At 53.3% G+C, this 12,740-nt stretch overlaps 1 protein-coding gene across 4 annotated transcripts in view; it reads left to right on the forward strand.

Moving 5' to 3' along the window:
- Window positions 1–12,076, forward strand: part of Sh3tc1 (SH3 domain and tetratricopeptide repeats 1) — a 33,994-nt gene extending 21,918 nt beyond the window's left edge. For 2 of the 4 annotated variants that reach the window (XM_028758129.1, XM_028758130.1), the window contains exons 12-18: window positions 56–1,735; window positions 4,866–5,046; window positions 6,384–6,534; window positions 8,110–8,232; window positions 8,413–8,563; window positions 9,500–9,696; window positions 11,672–12,076. In XM_028758129.1, coding sequence (XP_028613962.1) covers window positions 56–1,735; window positions 4,866–5,046; window positions 6,384–6,534; window positions 8,110–8,232; window positions 8,413–8,563; window positions 9,500–9,696; window positions 11,672–11,929 — 2,741 coding nt within the window. In that variant the 3' untranslated portion in view covers window positions 11,930–12,076. Of the gene's footprint in view, window positions 1–55; window positions 1,736–4,865; window positions 5,047–6,383; window positions 6,535–8,109; window positions 8,233–8,412; window positions 8,606–9,499; window positions 9,697–11,671 lie in introns of those variants that run through there. The other 2 variants (XM_028758132.1, XM_028758131.1) reach the window with 2 other exon arrangements.
- Window positions 12,077–12,740: the final 664 nt, after the last annotated feature.

Here is a 12,740-nt window from a genome sequence, read left to right on the forward strand (position 1 = left end):
TCAAGTTGGGACTCAGGTCCACTGCTGATCTAACCTGGCCTTCTGTGACTTCTAGAAATGTCTCCATCTCACCTGAACCCAGAACCACATGAGACTCTGCACATGGTAAAGAACATTTTAGAAAAGTGCAAGGCCTGCCCTGACCACCCTGAAGACCCAGTATCCTGGAGCCTTGGAGCAGTGTCTAGCAGAGTGAGTTCACCAGACCTTGAGGATCCCCCCTTCTGCCTGGATCCCGAGGATGACTGGACAGACCCTGAGCCTCTGGACTCACTGCTGCAGGTCCTGAATGCCCCTACTTATGGAGCCCAGTTCCAGAGCCTATACGATATCTCACTTCCCTGGCTGAGCACTGCACTCTATGGCTTTGATGATGAAGAACAGTTGGCTGAACGCTTGGCACAGGCCCGAGGAGTTGCCAAGAAAGTTGATTTGGGCATGGCCCTGGCAAGGCTCTGCCTCCTGCTGGGGCGGCTGTGTGCCCGAAAGCTCAAACTATCCCAGGCCCGGGTGTACTTTGAAGAGGCACTGGGGGCTCTGGAGGGAAATTTTGGGGACCTCTCCCTGGTGGCAGCAGTGTATACCAGCCTGGCTACTGTGTATCTGAAGCAGAAGAACGGGGAGAAGTGTGTGCAGATGGCACCCAAAGCTGCAGCGCTGCTCCTAGGGACACCTGACCACTCCTGCAACACAGATGCTGAGCTCCTGAAGTATGCACTGCGCAGGGTCATCTGTGGCCTCAGCCCACAGGCTGAGGCCCGGGCCTGCTTCCTACTGGCCAGGCACTATGCCCACCTCAAACAGCCTGAGGAGGCACTGCCATACTTGGAGAGACTACTTCGCCTCAACAGGGATGTGGGGACCCCACAGGCCTCATGGCCTGAAGACTGTTACCTGCTTCTGGCAGACATCTATGGCCGGAAATGCCTGCCCCACCTGGCATTGAGTTGCCTCAGAGTGTCCTTTCTGTGGACTAGGTGCTCTCTGGCTGGCTCCTTGAGGAGTGTGGACCTGGTACTACAGAATGCTCCTGGGCCAAACAGCCAAAGAAGGACAGGTCATAGCCTTCCCTCCCAGATTGCTTGCTACCTCAGACAGGCATTGGCCTCTCTGGCTCCGGGCATGGGGCAGGCACTGCGTGGGCCGCTCTATGCCAGCCTGGCTCAGCTGTACAGTCACCACCAGCAGTACAGCCAGGCCATTGCCTTCATGTCTCAGGCTGCGGAAGCTGACACTGCAGCTGGGGTCCATCCTGTCGTGGACCGCTTGGTGGCACTTGCCTGGCTGCACATGCTTTATGGGAAAAGCTTAGTAGCCATGGACATCCTGAAGTGTGTCTCAGATGCAGCCGTGGCCAACAAGGACCAGGAATGTGTTATGATGAACATGGTGGCCATGGCCCTGAAGAGGAAGGGCAGGACTCGGCAGGCTGCCGAAGGCTACTTTCGAGCTCTGCAAATGGCTTACAGCCAGGGCCGTCTACAGAGCCAGGCAGTGGTCCTGGCTAACTTTGGGGCCCTGTGCCTGCAAGCTGGTGCACGCAGCTTGGCCCAGCACTACCTGCGCGAGGCAGTAGGGCTCTTCTCTCAGCTGCCCAGTGGTGTGTGTGGCCGGGACTTCACCCAGGTGCTCCTGTGGTTGGGCCAACTGTGCACCCGCCGGGCCCTCCCCCAGCAGGCCAAGTGCTACTATGAGTGGGCCTTTCTGGTGGCTGTGGAGACGGACCATCTGGAGAGTAAGTACTGACCTTGTCCCCCCCCATGCCCCCTCCTGGGGTCTGCATGAATCATGCCAGCTTCTGAGAAAGCATGTCATTCCCTCCTCAGACACTGTGGGGTGGGAGGCGCAGGACAGAGACCGCCCACTGAGTAGTGGAAACCTGGAGATGTTTGCCATCACCTTTGAGGCAAACTTCTTCCACCTCTTCCTGTGCTGGGCTAGGTATGACATGGGGGATATACTGAGAGTGGCTTACTGTATGTAGGACAGTGGTTCTCAGCCTGTGGGTCACAACCTCTGGGGGAGAGGGCGTCAAATGACCCTTTCACAGGGGTTGCCTAAGACCATGGCAGAATAGATATTTCCATTACAATTCACAACAGTAGCAAAATACAGTTAGAAAATAGCAACAAAAATAATTTTGAGTTTAGGGGTCACCAAGACATGAGGAACTATATTAAAAGGTTGCAACCTTAGGAAGGTGAGAACCATTGTACTAAGGACCCCACAATCCTCCTTACTGCCCTATACTGAGGTAGAGGTTATCCTAGACAGAACACTGAGACTTGGGGGCCCACTGAGCTAACACAAGCCTGGGGTTCTGTGAGAGGGACCTCCAGTTCTGTCTTCTGCAGCCCTGACCACCTCACATGGCCTCTTCATTAGACGTCACCAGGGCTTCAGAGCCAATCAAATTCACCCACAAGGACCTTGTATGGATGTAATCCAGGATCCACCCACAAATGAGACCATGTTCTTACTACGGCCAGGAGCTGGACAGGAAACAGATGGCCAGGTCAGAACAGCCCCACAGAGGGTTCTCATTGTACTCCAGCCTGTGGCTTGGGGACATCTCTTTGACTAAAGGTCTGAGGAAAGCTTAGCCAAGTAGAGAGTGCTGGAGAAGCTGAGGACAGGGATGCTGAACCCGTGCACTTTGCAGTATTGAATGCTAAGCCTCAGTTGAGGGGCTAAGCATCATTAGGAACCCTAGCCTATGGTTTGCCCCCTTTCCCAAGAGGACTGGAGACCCATCAAGTCTATAGGACACTCACTCTCTGTGGCTGCGGAGTTGGAGAGGAGGTGGGTCTGGCTGCAGTCTGTTCTCTGGCAGAGAACCTAGCACACACATGAGGCTTCATGGACATGACTGTGTGGAGGGTGCCATGGAGGAAATCCCCTAAGGATTGTGTGCAGGGTCCAGCAGGTAAGGCCTTGGCAGGACAGACAGTGGCGTGAAGGAACCCAGGAAGCCTCAGGTTACATCCTGCCTCTGGGGTCCAGACTTTCACAGCCTCAGCATCCTGACCACATAGCTACCAGCCCATCTCTGTCAGGCCTCCCCAGATGCACTGAGGACCCAGCCATTTGTGTCTCTCCTCCGCTAGGGAGACTGAGGGATGACCCCAGGGCCACAGGCCAGCTCACCATTGAGTCAGTGTTGGTACAAAGTGTGTTTCTGGAAAGTGTTCTGATATTGATGGGCAGCTGTACCCAGTTATTGCAGTATTCACGGTCACTTCCGTGAGACTGCCAGCAGCACGCCCCCTCGTTTCTAGTTTTAGAAACTCACAATCTCTTTTCCCTGGTCAGGCTGGAGGAAGGTTTACCATTCTGTCAGTCTCATCAAAGACCAGGCTTGGGCTTTGTGGGTTTCCTTGGCTGTTATCTTATTGCCTCTCACCCGCGTTGCAGTTGATCCTTTGTAGTTCATTAAGACGGAAGTTGAGGTTTGGGGCTTTACTTACTTACTTCCCATCCTCCCATCTCCTACCTGTCTCCCCCAGCCCCTCCCTCACATCCCCTTTCTCCAGTCTCACCTCTTCTCCATCTCTTTCCCCTTCCTCCCACGACCATCAAAAGCACTCAAAGCTATCAGCTTCCCCCTCAGCGTTGCTTTTCAACATCCCTTAAGTTTCTATCATCATCATCATCATCATCATCATCACCACCATCATCATCATCATCGCCATCTTATGTACATGAGTGTTTTGCCTTTATATATACCTGTGTACCACATGTGTGCCTGGTGCCGGCAGAAATGTCAGATCCCCACTTCAGATGCCCTAGACCTGGAGTTGCAGGTGGTTGTGAGGTGCCATGTGAGTGTTAGGAATCAAGCCCAGGTCTTCTGCAAGAGAAGCCAGTGCTCTTGACATTTGAGCCATGTCTCCAACCCAGTCATCCCTTATACTTCTATGCTTCTGTTTCCTTTGAGTCTCTTCCTTTAACCTCTGGCTATTCAGAAATGGGCAGCTTAACTTTCATACATCCATGAGCTTACCTAACTTTCTACTCTCACTGATTTCTGTTTGTCCCTCTGGTTAGCAGGGCCTCACAGGTGCTAGACAAACGCTCTGTAACCTTTCTGTACTCCCAGTCTTCTTTGAGAGAAGACCTCACTAGTTGTACTGCCTGGCCCTGAACTCACTCTGTAGTTCTATTTTGCTGCTATGTAGCCAAAGAACACATTCCCTATGACTTCCGTCCTTGTGCATTTCCTGAGACTTTGTCAGTGGCCTGGAGTGTGTCTTCAGAGACTGCCCAATGGGCCCTGGAGAAGACCTGAACCCTCAAGATCTGTATGGCTTATGGTGTGGCTAAGCCTTCTGCCTTTGTGTTGATTTCCAAGTTGTCTTGACAGTTGGGGATGCCTCATGGCTCCCAGACCCTGGCTTCAGGATAGTCCAGTGAGACTTGGTTTGAAGCCTTGCCTCCTGGGTGGAGCACAGGCTTATGGGTGGAGCACAGGTTCCAGGAAAGATGCTGGCTATGGACCGTCTGTGTGGCCAACTATATTGAGCTGCCTGGACATCAGGCCAGGGTAGAGATGGGGAAAATGTGGTAAGACAGAAACAAAAGGTGTAGACAGGGCAAAAGCCTGGGCAGGACCCTCCCCTGGATGGGTCAGCACTATCAACAGGCTTCCCTGGATGTCAGTGGATGGGAAGTTCATGGTGGCCTACTCTACAGACCACATGGCCTGGCTCTGGGCTTCAGATCACCATTTTTTGAGGACCCAGCTCAGAAGTGAAGAAGAGGGAGTCATACAGTGAGACCTTCAACCCTTCGACTCGCAGGCACTGGGGTGCCTCAAAGGTGATTGCATTGGGAAGGTAACACATCCTCCCTCTGTCCCCACCCAGGTCAGTTACAGGCTGTGCAAAAGCTGTGCTACTTCTACAGCAAGGTGATGCCCAACGAGGTACGATGTGTCATCTACCACGAGTTCCAACTGGCACTGGCACGCAAGACTGCTGACAAGGTGTTGGAGGGGCAGCTCCTGGAGGCCATCAGCCAGCTCTATCTGTCGCTGGGCACTGAGCGGTAAGGGCAGCAGTGTAGGGGGCACAGAAACCCTGCGGAGTCCCTCCCCTCAGGAACCAGCCAAGCCCCAATTCTCCAGGACTGGGGATCATTCCATTCAGTCCCAGCATGACCCCAGCTCTGATGAGTCCAGCCCTCCTACCCACATTGTCTCAGTTAAGCAAGGGTCATTACTACAGCCATTTCAAACCACCCATGCCATGACTGCTGCTGTGAGCTGACCCCTACCTGTCCTGAGTCTTTAGTTGTCACCTCTGTTGGGTGTCCTTCACCTGTCAGATGTACAATGGTGGTCACATGTTCTCTAGGCTTCTCACCACAGAGGGCAGAGTCAACTACCCTGGAGCCAGGACTCAGGGTCATGTTAGAGGTGTGATCTACACTGAAGTTCTGACTAGCCTGCCAGCTGGCAAAATCCTCAACATGACACCTCCCCTAAGGCAGGGGCGCTGGAGCAGAGAAGATCCCTGTTAGGAAGCAGGAGAGACCTCTGTCCTAGCACAGAACTCACAGCAGGGACAGTGTGGCCTGGAGCCAGGCTTCTTGGATCTGTCCCTGGGCTGCTGTCCATCCCCCTGGAAGCATGTTGAAGGTGCTCAGCCCCACCTGGGCCTCAGGGACAGCCGCTGCTGATAACAGTCCTCTGTAACACTGCAGTATATACAGAGTTTGAGAAGCCCTGGCCTACAATCTGAATTCTGCCTTATGCCAATGTCTCCCAGAGAAGACTGACTGTGTTAGTTATGGTTTCTACATCACGACCAGAAATAACTTGGGGGGGGAGGGTTTATTTTTATTTCCATTTCTGTATCATAGCCCATCACTGAGAAAAGTAAGGGCAGGAACTCAAAATACAGCAGGAAGCTGGAAGCAGGGGCTGATGCAGAGGCCATGGAGGAGTGCTGCTTGCTGGCTTGCTCAGCCTGCTTTCTTGTGATGCCCAGGACCACTAGCCTAGAAGTAACTCTGCTTACAGCAAGCTGGCCCTTACACATAAATCAAGAAAACATACTCTGAGCTTGCCCACATGCCAGTCTGGTGGGGTCATTTCCTCAAATGAGATCCCCTGTCCTCTGGTGGCCCTAGCTTATGTCAAGTTGACATACAACTGGCCATTACTGACTGGATTCAACATGTTGGGGTTGATCAAACGTAGAGGGCTCCTTACACATAGCTGCCTGCCTTCCCTCTGAAGAATTACCTTTGTCTTTCTTTTCGTTCTGTGACGGGGAGCCTGGAGCAGGACACGATGCTGCCCACAGAGGATTCCTTCAGGTCCTGTCCTTCTAGCCCATTCTGTAGGCTAATCCTATTCTGATGCCTGTGTCTGACCCCAGGGCCTACAAGTCAGCTCTGGATTATACTAAACGGAGCCTGGGGATTTTCATTGACCTGCAGCAGAAGGAGAAGGAGGCACGTGCCTGGCTGCAGGCAGGGAAGATTTACTATATCCTACGCCAGAATGAGCTGGTGGACCTGTACATCCAGGTGCGTTCAGTGCTGGTAGTGTGCACTGGCTCCCACCCTCAGCACCCAACCTACCTATCTACCCACTTACTGCCCTGTGCCCACCTGCTCAACCACCTAACTGTCCACTCACCTACCCCCACCCACCCATCTACCCACTCACCCACTCAACTGTCCTCTCAGCCATCTTCCTGCCTACCCACGCACCCATCAACCCACCAGTCCATCCATCCACCCATCCATCCTTTCAACCACCTACTCACTCATCCATTCATCACACCTCCCTCTCCACCACTCATCCATTTGTCTACCCACCCACCTGTGCATCCCCTCATCCACCCATATATCCATCCACTTGTTCTTCTTACCCACCCATCACTACTGAGTACCGCTGCTGAGTACCTTCCTGCTCTGGCTCCCTCAGTTTCCCTCCATGCCCAGCTCCTCTGGTAACTGTCTGAGCTCCCTGGGCAGAAGGTGGGCCCCGCATAGTACTCACCTCTTATGTACACATAGCGAGTGCCCAGCGTATGTGGGACTGCCAGGTCCACTCAGTTTACACACAGCAGAGTTTGCTTCAGCAGCTCATGGTATGTTTACTTCAAAACATGTTTATCGCAGAAGCTGAGATGCTTCCCAAACATGGTGTGATCTGGAGAGATGAGGAGAACAGAGCAGCACGGTGAACTGAGGATCTAGGATCCAGGAGCCCAGGGCTCAAAGAGCATGGGGAGGGCCAGCTGAGCCTGAGAGCAAGCAGCTTTGAGTCAGGGTGGGGAGCTATCGCCACCTGCTGGAAGTTAGTGTCAGGTCTCGCCTAGAAGCAGGAGCTTGGGTGTATTTATTATCTCATTCCTGAGATGTTTATTGGGCATCTACTATGTACCAGACACTGCAGGGATCCCTGGACACAGCAGAGAAGCCACAAATCAGCCCTGTCCTGTGGTGCTGATGGGAGAGAAGTGGGTATGGATGGGTCAGGACAGACTAGAATGTAGTGGGAACTAGAGGAGGGGCATCCAGCTGTGACTCGAACATAGTGGGCAGGCTCGAAGCCAGCCTCGAGTTCTTCCCTGCTCACCTTGGCATCCCACACATGCTGGGCTCTGGGGATGCAGCTGGACTGACACTTCCTAGCTCTCTGGTCCCGAAAAGCTCCTCTCCTCAGAGCCACAAACCCACAAGGACAGGAGGGAGGTTGGTGTCTCCAAGTAAGAGACACACATCTCAGAGAGACAGCCTCTCCAGGAGGTACAGTCTCCAGAGAGCTTCTGGGCTGCTTCTTCTTCTTCTCCTTCTTCCTCCTCCCCTTCTTCTTCTTCTTCTTCTTCTTCTTCTTCTTCTTCTTCTTCTTCTTCTTCTTCTTCTTCTTCTTTTTATAAAAAAAATCTTTTCTTTTTAAAGATGTATTTGTTTATTTTTTATGAATACACTGCTGTTCTCTTCAGACACACCAGAAGAGGGCATCAGATCCCATTACAGATGGCTGTGAGCCACCATGTGGTTGCTGGGAATTGAACTCAGGTCCTCTGGGAGAGAAGTCAGTGCTCTTAACCACTGAGCCATCTCTCCAGCCCAAACTTCTGGTTCTTACAGGTCGCACAGAATGCAGCCCTGTATACTGGAGACCCCAAGCTGGGGCTAGAACTGTTTGAGGCAGCTGGGGACATTTTCTTCAATGGAACCTGGGAGCGAGAGAAAGCTGTGTCCTTCTACCGGGTGAGTGACCACTATATGTGAGAATGACCCCAGCTTTTAGCTTGGGGTGTCAGGACAGAACCAACCTCTGTCCCAGGAAACACCATACAAAAGGAGAGGGCAGTTCCTTGCACACATGTGGGCTCAGGAGGTATTTTGGATGGTGGGTACTGCAGAAACCTAACCTCAGTGTATGGACAGGACCGGGCACTGCCCCTGGCTGTCACTGTAGGAAACCAGGAGGTGGAGCTGCGCCTGTGCAACAAGCTGGTGGCCCTTCTGTCTGCACTGGAGGCACCCCAGGAAGGCCTAGAGTTTGCCCATGAGGCCCTAGCACTCAGCATCACCCTAGGTGAGTCCTCAGCCCTGTACCCTGCTCTGCACCCCATCTTACTCGGCCTCCAGTCCCTGGTCTGCTGAGCAGACATTGCTTGGCTTCTCCCATCTCCTGTGGGGGCTGACTGAGGCCCACAGCAGCTCTGCTGAGCTGGCTATGCCTAGCCACAGCTGAACACAGAGCGGGCAAGGACTTGAGGAGAGAGAGCAAAGCCTGGAGGCTTTCTCTTGCTGGCCCACATGCTTACTCGCTTGTCCTGCTTTCCATACAGGCGGACTTGTGTATACTGTCCTCTCCCACCTCCCTTTTCCACCTCCTCTGCCCTCACCCACTGTTTGCAGCCTGTTTCTTAGAGCTAGGCTACCTTCTATCCAACACTGTACTGCTGCCTGGGAGTCTCTCTGTTCCTCCTGGGAGAGAGCCCTGAGTGGGCTGGCTGGGGCCTCAGACCTGCAGGAGGTGTGCAACTGGATTCAAAGAGCTGAGTACCGGCTCCTTGAACTGACACTCGTGCAGGTTGCCTGTTTGAAGGCGAAAGCCTGGAGCTCTGGCGAGCAAGGCTACCTAAGGTAATAGACCGTGCTGAGCCTACAAGGCAGCAGCCACAGTCAGTCCCTGTGTGAACCATGTGCCTGGGAATGCATAGCTCGTGGGCCTAACTGAAGGCATTGCTAGGCAGCTCCATGCAGACAGGAAGTGGGGCTTATGAGCCTGCAGCTTTGCCTCATCTAGACGTAGAAGGAAGGGGAACTATCATCATTAGTGCACTTTACAGATGAGAAAGTATGTCCAGGTCAGGAAAGGACTGGCTAGAGCTACCTAGGCTAAGGCTGTGAATGTCCACAGCTGCGTGGCCTGGTGTTGTATTTGTATGCTTGCTCTTGATTGGCTCGTGGCCTGCCTGCCCTACTGAGCAGTGTCCTCATGTGCCCTTCCACCTGCACCCCCCAGGTGACCGCCTGAATGAGCGAGTGGCCTACCACAGGCTAGCCACTCTGCATCACCGGCTGGGCCATGGGGAACTTGCTGAGCACTTCTTCCTCAAGGCTCTGTCACTCTGCAGCTCACCCCTGGAATTCGATGAGGAGACCCTGTACTATGTGAAGGTCTACCTGGTGCTGGGTGACATCATCTTCTATGACCTGAAGGTGGGCAAAAAGGGTGGGGCTAGCCTGGGCTAGAGCCATTGCTCGACCTGAATGTGGGGTCTGCACTGTAGTCACTGCCTCACAGCAATGACCTCATATTCTCTCAGAACAAGGTCTGGCTGTGAGAAGCCAGTGAGGTCAGCAGACAGGCATAGCCTCTTGTGCTGGTCAGATTTGGTCCTCTCATGTAACAAACAGGGGGTGCAGGATACCAAATACCAGCAGTGGAAAAGTCACTGGGGAGCTTCCTGAATGTGGTGGTTCTCCCAAAAGAACACAAAGGGACAAGGACTTGTAGGAACACTGAGCACTCACATTGCAGAATCCATGGTGCCTCTTCCAGGAAGCCCACCCAGCATGTTAGCCATTCTGCACAATTCCTTACTGGAATTCTGGCATTCCCTTTCCTGGTCACCTAGGAGGGATGAGTGGAGATAATACCATCCTGCCTCACGGTGAAGGAAACTGTGGTTCAGGAAGGGGTGTGCTGATCCCAGGCTGCCTCTCTGAATCCTTGCTGGTCACACTCAGGCACAGATGTGAATCCAAGCTGCCACACAGGTGCATACACACACACACACACAAACACACACACACACACACACACTTTGGCTGTCCTTCCCATGTAGCTGAGTGTCCTCTCCTCCAGAACTTCTACCCCCGAGGTGCTGGGTACCTCCCATGCTTCCTCATGGCACAGAGTTAGCCAGGAAGGGATGGCCTTGAGCCCAGGGTGAAGAGCACTGACCATCTGCTGTATGTGGCCCACTCTGTTCTTGGATCCTGGCTCTGTTGGGCTGGTACAGAAAAGACATTGTTAGATCTTGGACTTTGTTGCCAGCTGAGGGAGCTGTCCCAGATGTGGACCAGGGGAAGGTAGGCTGGGTGAGGTCTCAGGAAGCTCCTCAGGTCACTCCTGTAGGAAAAGACCTTTGAAGAAGCTAGGGTGGGAGATAGCTGTGGGGTGTGTCCAGGGGCAGTTGGCATCCTACTGGGATGCTGAGTTTGAGCCAAAGTGGCCCTTGACCTGGGAGTGGCTGGGGGCAGGTATGTCACACCTCATCTTAGGTTCCAATGATATGGGATACTTGTACAATCACTCAACAACAGGGGGCCAGGAAGTCCCCAGAGCTAGTGAGACCCTGCAGTCCCAGGGGACCCACCACCTCCTGGGAAGGCATCATACACTGACTAGAGGTGAGGCAAAATCAGATACAGACAGCAGAGAGGCTCAGGAGAGAAGAAGCAGAGGCCATGGCAGGTCAAGGCCTTAGGATCTGGGATCTGGGATCTGGGAGGAAGAAGGGAGCTTTAGGAAAGGGACAGAGATGTGTGCACAGGAAGGGCCTGAGGGGTAGCCATAATGCTGTTCCAGATCACCTGGGTCTCTGGATCACACTTGGGATGAGATTGGAGCTGGCTCTGAGCCAGCATCCAAACTGGTACCCTTAGCGGCAACAGATTTTTAAAAATGGTGTCCAGCTGGGTGGTGGCGGCGCACACCCTTAATCCTAGCACTCAGGAGACAGAAACAGGCAGATCTCTGAGTTCAAGGCCATCCTGCTCTACAGAGAAAGTTCAAGGATAGCCAAAGCTACACAAACACTGTCTCCAAAAACCAAAAAAGAACAACAACCACTACCACCAACGAAAGGTGTCCGAACACAAGGACCAGGAAGCTCTGTCCACGTTGAGGAAAGGCTAAGCTGTGACTGCAACAGAGCAAGAAAGGATGTCCCCATAGTGTCCTGATACGGCCCTGTTGGTCAACCATCATGGTGGGTTGTGCATGAGAGGGATCCTGCGATCATGTAGCCTTTGGGGGTCGCTCAAGATGTTTCTGCTCCCCACCCCTGCCCATTATGGGTAGATATATCAGAGTGACCCTGGGATTGTGTAGTCCTTGGGGGAATGCTCCAGGCACACCCCTCCTCCACTGAGTCAGCTTAACACAGTGAAACACATCTGCCCACAGGACCCCTTTGATGCAGCTGGGTATTACCAGCTGGCACTGGCAGCAGCCGTGGACCTGGGCCACAAGAAGGCTCAGCTGAAGATCTACACACGTCTGGCCACCATCTACCACCACTTCCTCATGGACCGTGAGATGTCGCTCTTCTTCTATCAAAAAGCAAGGACCTTTGCCTCAGAACTGAACCTCCGCAGGACCAATCTGATGCCCCAACGCTTCTGTAGCCGGGCACCCTGGCTAGCCCCTGGCCACCCATCCTGACAACCTGAGAAGGGGCATATACGTGGGGACTGACTCTTCCTCTTCTTGGGCAACTTCTTCTTATTTTTATTATATTATTTTGCTGAGGGTTGGGGGGGAGGAACTGAAGGACCAAACAGTAGTAAACAATTTTCAGCACCTGTGGTATCTTCTAGGCGTGTGATTTGCCTCCCCAGGAGCCCGTCCCCATTCCCAACCCCCTGACCCATCCTTGTTCTGGACCCACACTGCAGCCTAGCCTCACCTTGTCTGCAGTGAGGACTGGATCCAGCATGCTTCAGCAAGGCCTCCTGCTGGCTCTCTCATGGTGTGGCCTTGGCAAATCACTTACCATCCCCTTGTCGATCAAAAGGTAAGAGGATGGGAGTCCCTCAGCATGACCTAAGGTGACCTATCCTCTCTGTTCTCTCGTGTATATGACACAAGCCTGCATCATTCATGCTCACAGTACCTGCCTGAGAGGAGCTCAGGACATGATGGCCTCCATTGGCAGTGGGAGATATGGGAACCCAGATTATCCATTACCACACAGCAGGGAGGAACTGAGCCCCAGAGCCAACCGAGCACAGTGACCTCCCTGCCAGCCTGCCTGGAAGGACGCGGCACCTTACGCCATGAGAGCAGCTTGTGAACCTCTTCATCCCTAATGGTGTCAGGAGAGCCACAGGCCTGGTAAATGTGGTGACTTCATGGCCACCCTCTCCAGCCCCACAGTTGCCTGCTCCCTCTGTCCTCTGCTGTCACCTAGTCGCCAAGACCTCTCAAGTCTCCAGCCCAGGAAATGTGATTCAGATCATTTCTTTATTAAGCA

This window comes from Grammomys surdaster, unplaced genomic scaffold, assembly GCF_004785775.1.
Source record: "Grammomys surdaster isolate TR1022 unplaced genomic scaffold, NIH_TR_1.0 126187, whole genome shotgun sequence".
NCBI lineage: Eukaryota > Metazoa > Chordata > Mammalia > Rodentia > Muridae > Grammomys > Grammomys surdaster.